Raw genomic sequence first — 20,270 nt, 5'->3', positions numbered from 1 at the left:
ATTGAGCCATGCCATGCAATGGCAATGTCCAGCATGTATATCCCATATGCATGTGCATCCTCCTTAATACAAGTTCTAGACGTGTCAGCCATGGTACTTTGGGACACAGACTATGCCCTCACTATCCCACAGTGGGTTTCTCACTGGAGACAGAAGAAGAATGATCATATGAATAGCATTGTTCCTGACATGTGACAGTACACAGGCCCTTGAAGGATATAGAATCCCTTTGGCACCCTTCAAAAATCCTATCTCAATAGACAAAGCCATCTCTGAGGTCATCATGTAGCCAATGCACTACAATGATCAGTACTAAAGTGGCCAGTGTGAATTAAAAAAACAGCAGTAATGTTACCAACATGTTCTCCCCATGTGTTACTTTCCCTAGACACTTACTATAGCAGCTGTACATCTCCGCATCTTATGGAAATGCACTCTTCAGTCTCCAATTATGTTTCTTTTGCAACAGTGAAATTCCATAGCATGATGAGCATTACTGTGGGAATGGCTGTATTCATCATCAATTTTTAAGGTTCAGAGCATGGCAATTATGTTACTGAGCCATTCATAAGGTTTGATTTGCACATTTTACGTAATGTGTAAAAGATTACAAAATGAGGCTTGTATCTACCCATGCACATGCATAACATACCACAAAATACACTGCATATATCTCTGGCAATTCACTGACCCCTGTGTGGACATTAGTGTGTTAAGCTTTGCTGTGGCTCCTAGACATGCTATACAGCCATTAGGGTGCAAATTGTGGTCTGGATGGGCTAAGTACATCATGTCACCCACACCATAAATAGCATCCTGGCATGCTGTTCCTTTATGCCTCATGTGGTGGTATTGTGATTTATTGTACTGCCTTTGTGGCCTGTTAATGCATGCCACATGACATCAGCAACATGCACTGATGCAAATGTACTATCATTTCCCTCAAGAGTATGACCTGTGAGGGCACCATGACTTCTGGGAGTGCTTTTTGTGGCAGGGCTCCTAGGTGATGCATGAAGGAATCTAAAATGTTTCTTTATAGACCAAGGGGACCATCTGCTGGGGAACTCTTATGAGGGTCCTCAGTATAAGGCTGATGTCTGACACTGTCTTGCTTGAGCACTATGTGATGCCATGGGCAGCATCTGCACTGGTGAACAGTGCATGTATTACTACAGTGACCTGAAAAGGTGTCACTTGACCTTCTTCATCAATAAAAAGAATAGGTTAGGGAAAGTGCTCCCAGAGTTCTGCAATAAGTATTCATAGCAGGTGCATTGTACTGCAATTAAGTTTTAACTTCCCAGCTAAATACATGACATTTGACTCATGAAAATGTTCCCTTTTTTTCTCTTTTGTTCTGTGTCTCAGCTACAGATGCACTTGATGATAACTGTTTGATGTTTTGGAGACATATGAAAAAACTTTCTAGATGAAGGGGTACATATATACTGATAATAATACAGCTGCATATGTTATTGATACCTTCAGAACGGTGTATTGTTACAGTCATAATAGTAACGGAAATCTCTTCTATCACTATTACAAGCCTCCTGACACACATACACAGTACATCCCACCTTATGTTTGTGAAGTGCCAATTCTCTCAGGGTACTGATCACAGGCCTGCCTCTGGTTCTCCCTTCAGCAAACTTTCTGTCATACTCTATATCACACCTGTGGATTTGCCCCAGACACTGTTATGTCCATTACCACAACCCTGCCATACATACAGCATGTACCAGTCTGCCTGCACAACCCTGCCCTGCTCCCTGCCAGAACCAGTTCTACCTAGCATGCCTAGGGTATGTCATATAGTAGCACAGTCTGTCATGCACTGGTAGCTGGCATATGTTGTACTATATGACAATTAAACATTCTATGAGGCCCCTATTTAGGTCACTATTTTAGCATCTGTGGCTGTGTCCCAATGGCACAGTCCACATGCTGCCCTGCATTCTCCATATAATAGGTCATATCTGCCACCTCCTTGCATATCCCTTGGCCATACAACTGCGCACAGGTGACATCTCAGACCACCTTCCATGGCTCTTGCAGTCACTTGTTGAACCACGTGCCACACACTATTCTCCTCATATACACATAGGGGGACTGCCTAGACCACATCACCCTACTCTGTGTGGCACACTGCCTGCAGTAATAACCCTCTGTTTTGATAGGTATACTGTTTATAGTGGCACTACATGCCTAATAACATTTTACCCTTCCAGCTACTTTTATGCCTACCAGTGTTACACAGTATTAATGTTTTTCCCTCTTGTGTCTTTCTATCTTTATCACTGTCCTTCTTTTATAATTATCTATTGTTTTTGTTTTATTTCTTTGCATTTATATTACTATATTTATGCAGTGTCTAACACAGCTATGGTTGTGGTACAACAGTGGGCATCTGACTGTCAGCCAGCCCTGCAGTTTGCTGCTGGGCTTCCAGATGCCACCAGGCCTACCTCTTTGAAGGGTGATGTAGGCCATCCAGAAAAAGGCAACCTGGAAGGTTTCATGGTGGTCTCCAGTGATCTATCAACAGTGAGAGGCATAGGTTCTCCATCTGGGGAAACCCCCAGTAGGTCATGGTATGTAACCCAACAGTAGTTGGTCGACATGGTGATGGGGTTATTAGACTGGCAGCCTGGCCACCTGCAGGACCTCCTTGTCCAACTGGCAGAGTTACACTAATGTCTGGCCCTGCCCATTGGGACACCAGTAGCTGGACCCAGCAGAGACGGCAGTCATAGTAGTAACTGTGCTGTGGCTGAGTGCAGCATTGAGCAGCACAAACATCAGTTGCCATACTACCTTATCCCCTATCATAGTGTTTCTCTTCATATCTTTTCACTTTCCTCCCTGATTTATAGTCCACTGTTCCCCATAAACAAATGTTCCCCCCGACTGTGTTTCTCTTTGTGTGCCCCCTTTTGTGTCAACATTTCCTCTGTTTGTCCTTGTTTTGTGCTTGTTTGTCTGTTCTTGCTACAATTCTACCCTCTATCCTGGCCAGGTCTTCTCCTTACTACCTTCCTCCTCCACCCTTCTTAGGAAAAAGAAAATGGTCATCTGCTCCATGAAAAAATACCTCTGCTTCCCCACTTTCATCCCACTCTTCCATTCCCCTTGCCTTTCTGTGTGCTCCTTTGCTTTCTCTTCCCCCTTTCTAAATGTCCTATATGTCCATTTCCTTCTCATTTATAACAATAAATAGGTACGGACTCAGCAGTGAAGCCCTTACTATGGCTCTTAGCTGCTCTCATAGTGCCAATTCATGTGTGTAAACTCACATTGTCATGTGCATGTAATATGCACTCTACTTGACTGTGAAGGTCATGTGATTGCCATTGTGCAATACTGGTCCTTATGTGACCCATGGGGTTTTCATCAAAGTGTTTCTGGGATTTTCATCAGTGTTCCTTAACGAGTTCAACATCATCTCACTAAGTGGTTCCTATTATATTGTTAAGAGGCTCTGGCCCACATTGTGCTAATTCATTTCCCTTATTTTGCCAATACATGTTTGCATAAGCAAAGTTTCTGAATCGCTTTATCAGAGGATACTGTGATTCTGTGACATGCATTGTGAAACACAAGATGAATCTGAGTAACTGACACACCACTGGTATAATGATATTCTATGACAAAGCAGACCTTGCAGTGTGCTATTCCTATTAAAAATTCAGCAGTCAGTGTAAAATATATTTATTTATTTATTTATTTAAGTTTGTTGACCAGAAGTGTCCGACTGGACTTAGGTCCATTTTCAGCGGAGGCCCGGGGAGAAAAGCTCCACAGTAAAATAAACAGACAGTAGTTACATTGGATTACATAGCGATTAACAATTTAACATAGCAATTACTTACAACATATTTACAGATGAAGAACATAGTACATCAGTAGACAACTAGAATCTTTATCTGTGAAGTACATAACAGACATTAACAAATGTTACAATGTTCCTGCTGTATAATAAGTACTAGGCTTATGAGCATCTGAGCTTGCTATAATCAAGGTAGTTAGTGGATTGGAGAGAAAGGTAGTGGTTGGATGGGGTGGGTGATATTAGAGTGGGAGTTGTAAGGGCATAGCCAGCATGTTTTTAGGTGCGCTTTTAGTAAAGTTTTGAAGTGGGTGCATGATGGTACGGAGGTAATTGTGGGTGGGAGTGAGTTCCATAATTTGGCTATGGCGCAAGAGAATAGTGCTTCACCAGCAGAGTTATTGGCTTTAGTGATCTGCAAGTGATTTTTGTTGCTGGATCTTAGTGGTCTGGTGGTGCGAAAGGGTTGGAGTAGATTCTGGAGGGATGGGACATTTAGTGGATGGTTTACTAGTTTGTGGGCGAGTGAGAGTTGATACCACTGAAGGAGGTGAGGGAGTTCAAGCCAGCCCAGTTCAGCAAATGAGAGACAGTGGTGACTACGGTAGGATGCCCCTGTGGCGAATTTGGCAATTTTGTTGTAGCAGGTCTCTAGCTTGTTTAGATCACATTGCCTTAGGTTGGTATATATTGGAGAGGCATAAAGTAGGGTGGAGATAAGGTGGGAATTTGCTATTAAAATCTTTGCTGCTTTGGTGAGAAATTGCTTATTTCTGTATAACGCTCCTAGTTTTTTGTGGACTTTTTTATGGTCATGGATATGTGAATGTCAAATTTTAGTTTATTGTCTATTTCCACTCCTAGCAATTTGGTGTGTTCAGTTGGGTATACAGTGGTGTTGTCTTTTGCTGTGATGTTAAAGTGAGAGTTGTTTTGAGTATGTTTGGTGGGTTGGAAGATGAGTAGTTTAGTTTTGCTTGGGTTGAGTATTAATTGGGTATCGGATAACCATGTTTCAACAGAGGAAAAGGCTTCCTGTGTGACTTTTTGCAGTTTGGGTAGGGACTGGGCTGAGCAGATGATGGTCGAGTCATCTGTGTATTGTATGAGTGTGCCATGTTTGGTGGCACAGGCTAGATTATTGGTGTAAACAGAGAAGAGTAGGGGTCCAAGGATGGATCCTTGGGGAACCCCTATGGAGACAGGTAGTTGGGGAGATATGTCATTCTGCCATACAACGGATTGTTGGCGGTCAGACAGGTAACTCTGAAACCAGTTGGTGACTGATTGTGAGAAGGATAGGTTATCGAGGACAGAGATAAGTTGTTTGTGTGGGACCATGTCAAATGCTTTAGATAGGTCTAGGAAAGTAGCAGAGGAGAGATAGCCATTGTTTTTATGCTGAAGGATAGTGTTAGTAAAGGAGAGTAAGGCAGTAGTGATGCTATGGTTTGGTCGGAAACCATGCTGAGTACTGGAAAGGAGGTTGTTAGTAAGTAGGTAGTCTGAGACCTGAGAGTGTATGCATCTCTCTAGTATTTTGGAGAGTGGAGAGAGAATAGCTATGGGGCGGTAATTGGTTAGTTCTGTGGAGGGTCCGCCTTTGTGGAGGGGAATTATATGTGATACTTTCCACAATGTGGGAACGTAACTTTCTGACAGAGATCGGTTAATCAAGATGGATACTGGGTAGGCCAGAGCATCAGCTGCGATTTGTAGGTATTCACTTGGGAGGTTGTCTGCTGCTAATTTGGTGGGTTTAAGTTTAGTTAAGAGTTTTTTTATGTTGGAGGTAGGTACAGGAGAAAAAGAGAAGGCAGTGGGAGATTACTAGTTGAAGGTGTGGGTTGGAGGAGGGGTTGTGTTGTTTAGCTAGTGATAGTATGGTTTGAGTGAAGTGTGTGTTGAATGAGGTAGCAATATTTTCTGAGGAGTGAGGGATGTTAGGAGGAGGGCTACTGACTTTACCTGGGTGGAGGATGGAGTTTATGGAGGACCAGAATTGTTTGGGGCTGTGTTGTGAGGAGTCTAGGGCAGACTGGTAGTATTGGAATTTGTCCTGTTTTATTAGCTTTTTGACTCTGTTGCGTAGTTCTAGGAATTTCTGTCTAGCTGAGGGGGTTTTGGTTTTGCTCCAGTGCTTCCAGGCTTTATCCCCGTTTTTCATTTCTGACTTAGTGGTTTTCTGTAGCCATGGGGAGGGTTGTGCTTTGGTTCTGGAAAATCTTATGGGGGCATGGTAATTAAGGATGTTCAGGAAGGTAGTATTAAAAAATTCAACTGCGTCATCTAGACTGAGGTACTTTAGAGGATGCCAGTAACATTCTTTGAGGGATGAGATGAATGTGAGTGGGTTAAAGTTTCGTTTTTTTTTTTATGTATTTGACGGTAGATGACAGGTTTAGCTTGGTATAGGTATTTTTTGAGTAGGAATGTTGGGGAGTGATCACTGAGGCTATTTGATAAGCAGCCTGTTATATATGACTGGGGGCTCTTACTGACTAGTATCCAATCCAGGGTAGTGTGCTTGCTGGAGTTTTTATTTATCCTGGTTGGTGACTGGACTAGTTGGGTGAAACCATGAAGGTGTACATGATGGGTTGGATTGTTGCCAGAACAGGATTGCCAGTCAATATTGAAATCACCTAAGATGATAGTTTCTTGGGGGAGATGGTGGATAGACCAGCTAAGGAGATTTTCTAGTGGAGGGATGTTTTGGCCAGGTGGGAAGTAGCATCCAATTATGTTGATGGTTTTGTTTTGGTTAATTTTGAGGTTGGTATATATTATTTCTTCATTGCCTATTTGTGGAGCTGATAATTTTAAGATCTGGATGTTTAGATGCTGTTTAAATATTATAGCTACACCACCTCCTTTTTTGTTTAGCCGGTCTACTCTTAGTATGCTGTAACCTGTAGGGAGCGTTTGCTCACTGGTAATGTGAGGTTTTAGCCAGGTTTCTGTCAGGATGACTATATCTGGGGAGTACAAGTCTATGGTGGCATGGAGTTCATGGACTTTGTTGGATATACTTCTAATATTTGGGCTTAGTAGAAGGAAGTCACTTTGGTTTCTATTGGCTGTAATATGGGAGAAGTTGTGGTTTCTAGTCTGATTATGAGGACTGGGGTTGGAGATGGTAGGGCCAGGGTTGGGGTGGATGTCTCCACTTAGGGCTAGTTTTGATATGCATGAGATTATTGGTTTTCTCAGTTTTTGAATCTGTTTGTTTATAAGGGAAACTTTATGATTGTGCTCTGTGGGTAATAGGTATGGTGGGAGGGTTACTATGTTAAGTTGTAGGGATGCTTTATGTTTGAGTAATATAGTTGGTAGAATATGTGGGGGTGCATAGGGATGGTTCTTGAGCTGGTGGGAGGGGAGCTGAGTGTGGGTGAGACATGAGTGGTGGGATGATGGAGCTTTGGTAGGATGTAAGATATGCAAGGAGAGTGCATGCAGTGAGCATAGGAAATGTATGCTTGTACATGTTAGTTGAGGAGGTGTGATAGTAAAGGGAAGATGGAGGAGGTAGTGTTGGGTTAGCGCTGTGGTTGGCTATTGGAAAGATGGGAGGGGTTTGAGTGCAATGAAGGTGGGAGGGAATAGGGGGCAGGGTGGGGAGCGAAGCGGGTAGAGACCCTGTTAGTTGCTCGTATGAGGGGGCTGGAAACAATCACAAAGCAAAGACATGTGTTAAGAAACAATCACAATTGACCAAGGACTGCTCTGAAACTGTAAGTAATTTCTTAATTTCTCAGGTGGAAAAACAGGATAACCTTGTATCAGTAGGCTACTGTGGTCATAGTTTAAATTAACAAACACACAGTATTGATCAGTTATGGATACTATTTGCTAACAGAAGGGAATAAGAGAAAGTGGAAGATGTGTGTGTGTGTGTGTGTGTGTGTGTGTGTGTGTGTGTGTGTGTGTGTGTGTGTGTGTGTGTGTGTGTATGTGTGGTGGGGGGGGCTGCTTACAAGCCAAAGCAGAGTGCTCTCCAGGGGAAAATGAATATTGGCTCAAACAGGTAGACACATACTCAAAGTTAACTGTAGCTGTTTGCAGACAGTTCAGACCCGGACTGCGCTTTTCCTACAAGAATGTTAAAGGTGGTACCGCAGTTGAATACGTAAGAGTGGTGTTAGGTCTAGAAAAGAAGAGTTATATATATATATTCAGATGTGGCACTATCAGGAAACATCATCACAGTCAAGGGCCAATTCGAAATTAAGATTCTTACTGTTTATTTTGTAATTTAAGGTAATACATGACAGTTACGTCTTAGACACCCAAAAACTGGTGATATCCTAGGATACAGCACATCCTGAAATGTTTTGTTCCTTTTATGCACTAGATACCACTTTTTTAACACTCGTTGCTGATAGTGAGTATACAACAAGCAGTGAGTTGGTGAACCTAAAATGTTCTGTTCCTTTTATATACCAGATGGCACTTTTTTAACACTCGCTGCTGATAGCAAGTATACAATCAGCAGTGAGATGGTGAGACTCAAGTACTTGGCATTCATGTCAATAAAGCAGATCCACACAAAATATAGAAACTATTCACCTTCAGGACTTAAAATATAAGAATCATGTAAAAAAGTGCAGAAGAAAATCACTTAGATCTATATAATATCTGTAGTTCGATGTTACTGATACAACTTCATGAATGGGATGGAACTCGATATATTAGAAGCTACTGAAAACTTGACATGTAAAGTACATTTAAGTACTTTACATGTCTGTTTGCTATAGAGGGGGTAGTGTTATCACTTCTTTGTTATCTGACATTTAATAGCCTAGAGGGATTTCTCTGTACTTTAAGTGCTAGCCACAAAGTTTGAGAAATCATTTTATGCTCAACTCCTGAGAGACTTGCTTGGCTGCAAACATCTGCATTAGAAGCTGAAGCTAAGTGAAACTTGCAGTAGTGCATTTAACATTCTGTTATGTACAAACCTGCAGTTTTAAAAGTACTGTATTTTCATTTTTTCTGTTTCATAATTGTGTGTTTCTGAACAGTATCCTCTGTGTCTCTCTGCAGTTAGTTTCCCACCCTCCCTTCCTGTTCTTGTGTTGGTGTTAGTGTTGGTGGCTCTGGAATTTTCCACCCCTCCTGTAAGTCTGTATTTGAACACTCCTCCTGGGTCCATCGCATTTGCTCACTTAGCCAAGTACAGTGAGATCATAATCTGAGTCTAGTGTTCACTCTACTTAATACAGAGAATAAATTTGAGAAGGCCCCAAAAAAAAATAAATACATTTTCATTAGCTTTTACTGTATTTGTCTTTCCTCCTACTTTATTTTGCTTTTCTTAAAAGTACTCAATTTTATTTAGTCTGCTGCATTTATTACTGCTTGGTAGTAGCCTGATTAAACTGTAACTGTTATTCTAAGTCTTTTGGTTTAAGCACTTGGGCTTCATACAGGCTGTTTTACATTAAGAAGGTTTGTGGTCTGCACTGTTGTGGCAGGACAGGTAGCTTACATCCTTCTAAGCTGGGAACTGCTGATTGAAAGCCCAGTGTCTGCTATTCTAAAAGTGTATTAGTTCTGGCTTAAGCACTTGGGTTACAACTACAGGCCAGTTATTCTACATTAAGAGGGTTGTGGTCTGCACTCTTGTGGAAGGAGAGGCTGGATTCTGCCCTTCTGAGCTGGGAATATCTGGTCACAGGCTTATTGTGCCTGCTTATTTGAACTGTTTCTTTCTGAAATTGGTGTGGCTTGTTGCTGTAGCATAGACCAGATTCAGGCCTACTGAATCTAGCTTTGTTTGTATAACTTGAGCACTGATCCAGACCATCTTTTCTGGAGAAGGTTCCCCTGCACCCTAGTAAGCAGGGGTGTGCAGTTAGAACTTGTCTGATTGAAGACTGCTGGAACAGGGCTCAGTTTTGAGCTTTTTTCTGGTTAATTGGGTAACTTGTTTAAATCAGTTTGTTCATTTTCTATTGTTTCGTATATATATATATATATATATATATATATATATATATATATATATATGTATATATAAATTGTACTTTATTCATCTGTTTTAACTGTATTTGTGTTTCTTCCTACTTTATTACTAGTGGCATTGACTACAACTCTGATCTGCGATATATAAATATCCTTTTCTGTACATTTAAAGTGTTTTTTGAGTGTATCTGCTTTATTTTCTAAAAAAAAAAAAAAAAAAAAAGAAAAAAAAAATGTATATATATATATATATATATATATATATACTTGTCTCCCACCTTTCTAAGCTAGTATAGTCCAGTTTTCAGGTTAGTGCTGAATTCAGGGCTGTGTTACAAATCTCTGTGTTTGCCCATACCTTACTTAGAAGGAAGTTCTCGGTTCACCTGAGAGAGGGGAGCTTTGAGCAGCCTGTCTGTCCCTGGAGGAGTAGTTTCAGCTCAGAAATTAGTAGTTTATTGGCCATTTTGGGCTAACTTCTATCTCTTTCATTTCCCTGCTATAAATACCGTATTTGCCTGGTTTTGTGCACTGGGCAGTGCTGGTTAGCTAGGGTAAAACTATTGCTGGCTCCACAAAGTCTCATCTTCAATTTTTCCCGTGGAACTAGACAAACTTTCAACTTAAGCACTCAAGCCACTCATTTCTCAGCCTGGCACTTACTCAAAACTTATAGCAAGCACTTATAAACCCTAGCACTAGACCCTCCTGTACTGCACAGAAGGACAAGGCTCTCTATTCGACCTTACCAGCCATCTAGTAAAACAGTTCACTGTACCTATCCAGGCATGTCCAAAGGGCAGTTTCATGTGTACTCTCCAGTCCAACTGGTGAATCTGGGCATTTTGAGGCAATGTTACAACTGCCTCATGTACACAGACAACCCCCTCCTCCTACCACCAAACACTAATACATGCGAGAGATGCAATTATACAGCCAAATTGAAGGCTAAGCTTTCTCAACCCAAGATTGGATCAGACAGTCAAGAGGAGAAGGGAAATACTTGCTTCACACCACCGTCTCACATAAACCCATTAAAGCAGCACTGGAAAAAACCACTCATAAATACATGAAAACATACTCGGAGGCTCTAAATAAAATTCTGCAAAACCAATGGAGACCTCCAAAGCAAACATCCAAGCAACCTCCACCCCCCCAACACAAACCATGAAACACATACTTCACAAAATCAGTGTGCCATGCAATGACAGCCCTTAAGGCAAAATAACATACCCGACATACTAGTAATAGGTGACTCTATAGTCAGGCACACTGACGTCTCACTCACTAGGCTGAATAAGGAGAAGGTTACTGTTAGCTGCCTGTCAGGCGCCAGGATCCGCCACATAACACAAGCACTCAGGTCACTACAGAACAAGTACAAATATGACTCTGTCATTGTCCACGTTGGTGTGAATGACTTGAGCCGTACCTCTTTGGACTACATGAAAAGAGTCATGGAAGAGCTCTCTGATCACGTAGCCCAGGCCGGTATGACCCTGACCCTGAGTAGCATCCTGCCCTTACCAAGAATGATACCACAGTATAAAGAAAAAATTCTCAATTTCAACAATTAGCTAAGTTTCTGGTGTCATTTAAAGGGGACCCAGTGTCTGTCTACCTGGGATGACATGCTCGACAAGCCAAGCTGCTTTGCTAGAGATGGCTTGCACCTGTCACCCTTAGGCTTTTGAATACTGGCCAAGGCTCTTGCCACCCCCATAGTGCCTTTTTTAGGCAAGGCTCAAAGGACAAACCTACCACCGTAAATAGCACAAGTAACAAAAAAACTGAGGGCAGTGCTACTCAATGCCAGAAGTCTGAACCTCAAAATGCCTGCACTCGAGGCACTCCTCAGTATGGAGAAAATCGATATATGTGCAGTAACAGAAACCTGGTTTAAGGCTCCAGAGAACCCCCCAGCACTACCAGGCTACAACTCATACCATACATTTCGGCCACAGAACCCAAATCGAAATACAAAAGGCAGGGGCGTATCCATATTCATCAAGGATACCCACACCTCCAGGTTAGTGGCATAGCACGATGCTTCAGAGATCATCCACGTGCAACTAACAATGGGAAAAACTGCAATTCAAATTATAGCTTGCTACAGATCACCCACCATGTCCCAGGACCCCCATTCCACATTCCTGGAAACACTGGGAAACATAAAGGTCCTACCAAACACCCTAATATTGGGCGATTTCAATTATCCAAACATTAACATGGAGAACTACTCAAGTACTAACTCCCTTGCCCAACATTTCCTAGAATCTATAAACTCAAATGCCCTGGTTCAACTGGTCAACACTCCCACCAGAGGTGAGAACATATTGGACCTGGTCATCACCAACATAGGCGACCGGTGTAGGTCAACCCCTCGCTGGTTAGATCTGATCATAAACAAATCACTTTGGATATCCACATTCCGCCCCCACCCCCGGACAAGAAAACCACCATGAAAAACTTTTCAAAAGCAAACTTCACATTACTTAAGACCGAGATGGAAAGTTTCAAAGCCCCCATGCTGAAGGATAACGCTGTCCAAGCTGCAAAATTCTTTAGTAATAAATTCTACGGGCACCTACAAGAATGCATGGATCATGCCATCCCAAGCAAAACCAAGTCTCACTCCTCCAAGTAAAGGAAACCAGTCTGGTGGACTCCTGCCATAAACAAGCTATACAACAGAAGGAGGAAACTAGTACAGAAAAGAATAAAATCCCAAGAAGGGAAGACATCCCTGATCAGTATCAGCATGAAACTATGATTCCTTATAAAATCATCCAAGCTGAGCTTTGAAAGAAAAATTGCCAAGGACTCCAAAGATAACCACAAGGCATTCTTTAGCTATGTCAAGAATCTAAGTGGCAATGCTCAGATTTGCTCGGAGATAGTGCAGAATGGCACAAAATACACTGAACCAACCAATATCCCCAACATCCTGGCAACAGGTTCAGTGCAAACTTCACCCCCCTCTCACCCCCAAGAGGGCCCATAACCATACTAGAAGAATGTAGAGTCCCTGAAATCACAGACACTCAGGTTAAAACAGCCCTCTCCAAAGCCAAAAACACAGCATCAATGGGACCAGACCGTGTCCCAGGCTGTGTCCTACATGAGCTCAAAGACGAACTAACCCCTCACCTAAACACACTGTTCAAACAGCCTGTCCACAGGCTATGTACCCATAGAGTGGCGCACAGCAGTGGTTATTCCACTCCACAAAGTTGGAGTCACAACAGACCCCGGGAACTATCGCCCTATAAGCCTGACTAGCTTGGTCTGCAAGGCTATGGAGTGCATCATCAAGGAACTCATTAACAGAGACATTGGGAACCTCCAAACACTGGACCCTAAGCAGTTCGGCTTTGTTAAGGGCAGATCATGCCTCCTAACCCTGGTGGACTTCTTTGAGACAGTTACCAAGACTATAGATGAGGGAAAGGTGGTACACACAGCCTACCTAGACCTCGCAAAGGCCTTCAACACCATTCCCCATTCTGGTATTATAGACAAGCTCACCAGCCTGAACATAAACCCCTATGTCACAGGATAGGTTGCCAACTGGCTCATGGACAGAGCCCACATGGTGAGAGTTGCAGGAGCTAGGTCCGACTCTAAATCGGTTACAAGTGGAATTCCCCAGGGCTCAGTCCTAGGACCCCTCCTGTTTGGCATATACTTCTCAGAGGTACAGGCAAGCACAGGAGGACTATGGCTGACCAGGTTCGCAGATGACTGCAAACTAGGGGCTATAATTGACTCTCTGGCTGACACAGACATCCTCCAAAAGGGTCTCATTGAGACGGATACCTGGTGTCAAAATCATGGCCTCAAGCTAAATGCCAAAAAGTGCATAGTCATCCCCTTTGGAAAAAACGAAGTACCCACAAACTACCACATAGGTGGTAGTCCCCTAAATACGGAAGACGTAATAAGGGATCTGGGGACTCAAGTAGATAGTAATCTCACCTTTGATAATCACATTGCCAAAGTGGTTAGAAAATCCTTCTACGTGGCCCACCTAATCACAAAGGGGTTCGCATCCAGATCAAAATAGGTCATTGTGCCCCTCTACTCATCACTCATCAGACCCATCATAGAGTACAACGCCCCATTTGGGATGTATCTTACAAGACACCTGCAATAGCTAGAAAGACCACAGAAGTACCTCACCAAGAGGATCACTGGCCTCAAACAGATGCCCTATGCAGCTCAACTGAAGAAATTACAGCTGTACTCTGTTGCATACTGCCTACTCAGAGGTGATCTCTGCCTGACATACAAGGCCATGTCCAACCCAGAATTGATGGACATGCTCCACCTAAAGAAAACCTTATCCCCACGAGCCACATGCTCTAGGGATCTAAACCTCACCACAACAATAAATAGGACATGCTGGAGGGATAGATTCCTGTCCCAGAGACTTCCCATGCTTTGGAACAAGATCCTAATCTACATTAGGCAGAGCTCCTCACTAACACTCTTCAAAAGAAATCTTGACGAGTGGATGGGAAACAGAAAGTTTACCTCGGGGATCACTTCAGTGGCTCTACTGGACAGAGGCACAGGGAACTAATCTAATGGGGCGGCGAAAGCCAACATATTCTGGCTAGGCTTATAAATGCCTTTGGGCAGATAACCTAGTACCTACCTATGAACCTAAGTAACTATAATTAATTGCAAGTAGTTCACAAAAAATAATACAAGTGGATATGTACAAATTATTGGGGGTCTTTCCAGTTGAGAGATATGCTTGGATTTGTATATACCAGGGACAATATATTTGATGATGAGTCTGATATGGGAAGAGTACAGTGGTAAGATGATTTCTTTGGATCTTGAAGATATTACCTTGGAAATTAACTGGACCAAATTGAATGATTTCCTGATTAGAGTGGAAACATGATGACTGAATGAGGCAGTTGTCCACATAAGTACCAAGGTCCCTCATGATCATATCACCTGAAGAGAAGTGCCACTCATAATATATGATGTGGCAGCACCTTTTTTTCTCTTAACACTACCGTGCTGCACTTTCTGTGCGTTTAGCTTAAGATTGCTTCAGTACACCAAGTATGTACATATTCCAGTCCTTCTAAGAACGGTTTAGTATCAGTGGATGAGTGCACAACACTGCCCAGCATGTAGTCATCACCAAACTTGGTCAACCACACTTCTGGGATTTTGGCATTGATGTCTACAAAACAAATTCCAGAAAAAAAGAGATGGTCCACATTGATCCCTGTAGTACCCAATGTTTACATTTCAGAGAGGGTACCAGCAGCTTTTTGCTGTGTACAGAGAGAGCACTTAGGAAGGACAACCCCTGTAATATCTTAATCTGCTCTGTTCCCTCCCTCTCCACTAAAAGCAAAATAAATAAATAAATAAATGTTTATACTTTCTTGAGCTGCTCTTACTTAACTGTCTTCTACATTATTACCTTAATTTGCTGTTCTGTGTGCTTTTAAGTGTTCAAGTGCTCTTATTCTGCACTTCGTGACTCCATTTTGATTTTTTATAACGTACTGCTCTCTGCACTTGTTTTTGTCATTTTTAACTTATCGGCATTTATTTAAACTGTATTTGCCTTAGTATTGCTACACACTCACGTGTGCTAGCTTGTACTACATTTAAAATGTTTTTGCTACTGTTTTAACTGCTTTTCTGCAAAAAAAAAAGACAGTTCTAGGCTTGTTTGCTGCCTTTCATGTAACCAGTCTAGTCCAGATACAGATTTGCTGTATCCAGGACTGGTATGTAAGTTTCTGAGCCCCCCATACCTTTCTGTGTTGGAGGCAAGCCTTCTAGCTTATCAGTGGGAGTAGTAAGCACTAGGTAACCTATCTACCACAAGAGGAGTGGTTTCTGGCCAAGAAATTATAGTTTATTGGCCTTTTGGGCAGTTTTTCCATCTATTTCAACTTTCTTGTTTAAAAGCCCCTGTTTATGTGGGTTTGTGCTTGTTTAAGCTCTGTGGATCCAGTTTTGGCATCCTGCAGACTAGAACTATTTTGTAAGTTTCTGAGACCCCCAGACCTTTCTGTGTTGGAGGCAAGCCTTCTAGCTTATCAGTGGGAGTAGTAAGCACTAGGTAACCTATCTACCACAAGAGGAGTGGTTTCTGGCCAAGAAATTGTAGTTTATTGGCTGTTTGGGCAGTTTTTCCATCCCTTTCAACTTTCTGGTTTAAAAGCCCAGGTTTGCATTTATTTAAGCTCCACGGATCCAACTTTGGCATCCTGCAGACTACAAGAGCAACAGGAAAGAGAAAGAGATACTGTAAGCGCCACCATTTTTATTTTTTCATAATTTACTGCTCTCTGCACTTGTTTTTGTCGTTTTTTAATTTATCTGCATTTATTTAAACTATATTTGCTTTAATATTGCTACACACTCAAGTGTGCTAGCTTGCACTGCATTTAAAGTGTTTTTGCCACTGTTTTAACTGCTTTTCTGCAAAAAAAAAAAAAAAAAAAAAAGTTCTAAGCTTGTTTCCACTTTCCTGTAACTAGTCTAGTCCAGATACAGACTTGCTGTATCCTGGACTGTTTTGTAAGTTTCTGGGCCCCCTAGACCTTTCTGTGTTGGAGCAAGCCCTCTAGCTTATCTGTAGGAGTGGTAAGCACTTTGTAGCCTATCAACCACAAGAGGAGTGGTTTCTGGCCCAGAAATTGTAATTTACTGGCTGTTTGGGCAGTTTTTCCATCTCTTTCAACTCTCTAGTTTAAAAGCCCATGTTTACATGGGTTTGCGGTTGTTTAAGCTCTGTGGATCCAGTTTTGGTGTCCTGCAGACTAGGAATGTTTTGTACATTTCTGAGCCCCCCCCCCCCCCAGACCTTTCTGTGTTGCCTTCTAGCTTATCAGTGGGAGTGGTAAGCACTAGGTAGACTATTTACAACAAGAAGAGTGGTTTCTGGTCCAGAAATTGTAGTTTATTGACATTTGGGCATTTTTTCCATCCCTTTCAACTTTCTGGTTTAAAAGCCCGTGTTTGCGCACTCTGCAGCGGCGGGCACTCAGCTGAGGTAAAATATTACTGGTGCCAGGAAGTCTGCTCTTCAATTTTCCCCTCAGAACATGCTTGTTCTTTTACTTCTTGCACTTAAATTAGCATAACTGGCTAGCACTTTAACAGGCTTTTGTAGCATTTATTGTAGCACACTTAGGTGCTTTCAGCATTAGCTGTTCCTATGCAGTAACAGCACCAGTACTTATTTGTTATGACCACCCCTCCTGGTATGATTGTAGGGCAATTTATTGTGCTTTCTCCTGCTAGACTGGTGCATTTGGGCATTCTGAGACAGTGTGGCAACTGTCTAATGTACACAGTCAACCCTCTCCTCTTACCTCCCAACACTCATACCTGTGAGAGATGCACTTATATCACCAAAATGGAAGCAATGCATGCTCCAACCAAAACTGGACTAGCTGGTCAAGAGGAGAAGGTCACCACCTGCAACTCACTACATAGAACACACAGCCCTCCAAAACACCAACCATCACAACTGACACATAGAAACACAAACCATCCACCCACCTTCGCTGAGGGTCTCAATAAAAATGTACCCAAACAACAGAGACCCCCGAGATAGAAATGCAGTCGACCACTACAAGACAACACCAAACCCAGAACACATAGCTCACCACCACAATGTGCCCCTCAACCCAAGCCCTTAAGGCAAAACACTTTGTCCAATGTACTAATCATAGGAGACTCAATCATGAGGCACACTGATGTCCCACTCACTAGGCTGAATAAGGAGAAGGTGACAGTCAGTTGTCTTTCAGGTGCCAAGATCTGCAACATAACACATGCACTCATGTCACTCCACAACAAGTACAAATATGACTCAGTCACTCTCCATGTGGGTGTGAATGAACTGAGACATACCTCTGTGGACTACATGAAAAGAGATGTGATGGAACTCTCGGATTATGTGGCCCAGGCAGGTATGACCCTAGCCCTGAGCAGTATTCTACCGTCACCATGAATGATACCACAGTACAAGTAGAAAATTATTGACTTCAACAATTGGCTAAGTTTCTGGTGTCATTCTAAAGGGATCCAGTATCTGTCTGCTTGGGACAACATGATCAACAGACCTCGATGCTTTGCCAGAGACGGCCTGCATCTGTCACCCCTGAGATTCCAGGTACTGGCTAAGACTCTTGCCACCACTATAGTGCCTTTTTTAGGCAGTGTTCCAAAGACCAAAAGTCCACTGTAACAGCTACAAACAAATGCAATATGAGGGTCATGCTGCTCAATGCTAGAAGTCTAAATCTCAAGATGCACTCGCTCAAAGCACTCCTCAAAATGGAGAATGTCGACATCTGTGCTGTAATGGAGACCTGGTTTAAAGAGGCAGAAAGCACTCTTGCATTCCCAGGCTACAACTCATTCCATACCTTTCGGCCCCAGAATGCGGCCAGAAGCTCCAAATGCGGTGATATCTCCATATTCTTAAAGGATATGCATACCTCTAGACTGGTAGTCCACCATAATGCATCTGAGATATTTCGAGTACAAGTAACACTAGGTAAGATGGGGATACAAGTCATAGCCTGCTACAGAACCTCAAACATGTCCCTAGACTCACATGCTAACTTCCTAAGCACCCTGGAATCTATCAAGGGCCAACCCAATACTCTCATACTGGGTGACTTCAACTACCCTTCTATCAGCTGGGAAAACTATTCAAGTACCAGTGTACAGGCCCAACACTTTCTGGAATTTATCAGTTCCAATGCCCTGGACCAGCTCATTTTGACCCCCACTAGAGGAAGCAACATCCTCAACCTGGTTACCACCAACACGGGAGATCGTTGCTCCACACCTATAGTCAGTTCCTCCCTGGTTAAATCTGACCACAAACTGATCACCATGGAAATATCCATCTCACCTACAGCCCCCCCCCCGCTAAGGTGACCACCCTGAAAAACTGCTCTAAAGCCGACTTTGGGCTCCTAAAAACTGAGGTGGCTAACTTCTCAGCACCCATGCCAATGGAAAATAGCTGCATGACTGTTGAATCATACACCAATGCACTGTACAAGCATGTACACAAATGCATGGACCTTTCCATGCCAAACAGAACTAAGATGCTCTCATCCAAAAAAGAAAGCCAATCTGGTGTTCCCCAGCCATCAATAAACTCTACAGCAGAAGTAAGAAACTATTGCAGAAAACAACGTAGTCACAAGACTGGAAAACCTCCCTTATCAGTCTCAACAAAAAGCTGAGATTCCTTATCAACTCCTCTTAAGCCAGTTGTGAAGGCAGAATTGTAGCTGACACCAAAAACAACCACAAAGCCTTCTATTGCTAAATCAAAAACCTCAAAGGCAATACCCAAATTTGCTCTTAGTTATTGCACAATGCCACTTCCTATACTGAGCCAATAGATATAGCCAACATACTGGCCAACAGATTCAGTGCCAACTTTACCCCCCCCCCCCAGGGCCATATCACAATACCAGATGAAAACATGGTACCCACCATTTCTGCGACACAGGTAAAAGCTGCATTGTCCAAAGCCAAGAATACAGCATCCATGGGACCTGATAATATCCCTGGCTGCATCCTACATGAGCTACAAAACGAACTGGCACCACATCTGTGTGCCCTGTTCAATCACAGCCTTACCTCAGGCTATGTCTCTAACGAATGGTGCATTGCTAGTCATCCTGCTCCATAAAGGGGGAGTAACTACAGACTCTGGGAACTATCGCCCCTTTAGTCTGACAAGTCTGGTATGCAAAGCTATGGAGTGCATCATCATGGACCTGCTTAACAAAGATATAGGCAATCTCCAAACTCTTGACCCCACACAGTCTGGCTTTGTCAAGGGGAGATCCTGCCTGCTGAACCTGGTTGACTTCTTCGAGGCAGTCACCAAGGCTGTGGATGAGGGTAAGGCAGTGCAAACAGCCTACCTTGACCTGGCCAAGGCCTTTGATACCATTCCCCACTGAGGTATCATTGATAAACTCACCAAACTAGGCATCAATACTTACATCACTAAGTGGGTTGCAAATTGGCTCACAGACAGGACCCACAGAGTGAAAGTTGCGGATTCCAAGTCAGACTGTTGATCAGTCACGAATGGAGTCCCACAGGGCTCAGTCCTGGGCCCTCTCCTGTTTGACATCTACTTCTCAGAAGTCCAGGCCAACACAGAAGGACTCTGGCTGACCAAGTTCACTGATGACTGCAAGCTAGGAGTCAATATCAACTCCCCAAGTGATGCAGACATCTTACAAAAGGGCCTCTCTGAGACCAATGACTGGTGTCGGAACCATGGCCTGTAGCTTAATGCCAAAAAAATGCGTTATCATCCCCTTTGGAAAAAATCAGTTCCCACGAATTACCACGTTTATGGGAGCCCACTGAACACTGAAGAGATAAGAGATCTGGGCACCCAGGTCAACAGCCACCTCACCTTCGACCACCACAT

The 20,270-nt window shown here is 42.9% G+C and overlaps 1 protein-coding gene across 1 annotated transcript in view; it reads right to left on the bottom strand.

Annotated features, from left to right (window-relative positions):
• Positions 1–18,273, bottom strand: part of LOC122801244 (rootletin-like) — a 2,937,720-nt gene extending 2,919,447 nt beyond the window's left edge. Inside the window, exon 1 of the mRNA XM_044070796.1 lies at positions 18,223–18,273. Coding sequence (XP_043926731.1) covers positions 18,223–18,273 — 51 coding nt within the window. The remainder of the gene's footprint in view (positions 1–18,222) is intronic.
• Between the last annotated feature and the right edge of the window lie 1,997 nt (positions 18,274–20,270).

The sequence above is a fragment of the Protopterus annectens genome, chromosome 4.part1, assembly GCF_019279795.1.
Source record: "Protopterus annectens isolate FY-2018-M chromosome 4.part1, PAN1.0, whole genome shotgun sequence".
Classification (NCBI taxonomy): Eukaryota; Metazoa; Chordata; order Ceratodontiformes; family Protopteridae; genus Protopterus; species Protopterus annectens.
The sequence above is the reverse complement of the archived record's forward strand: the minus strand, read 5'-3'. Positions and strand labels throughout refer to the sequence as shown.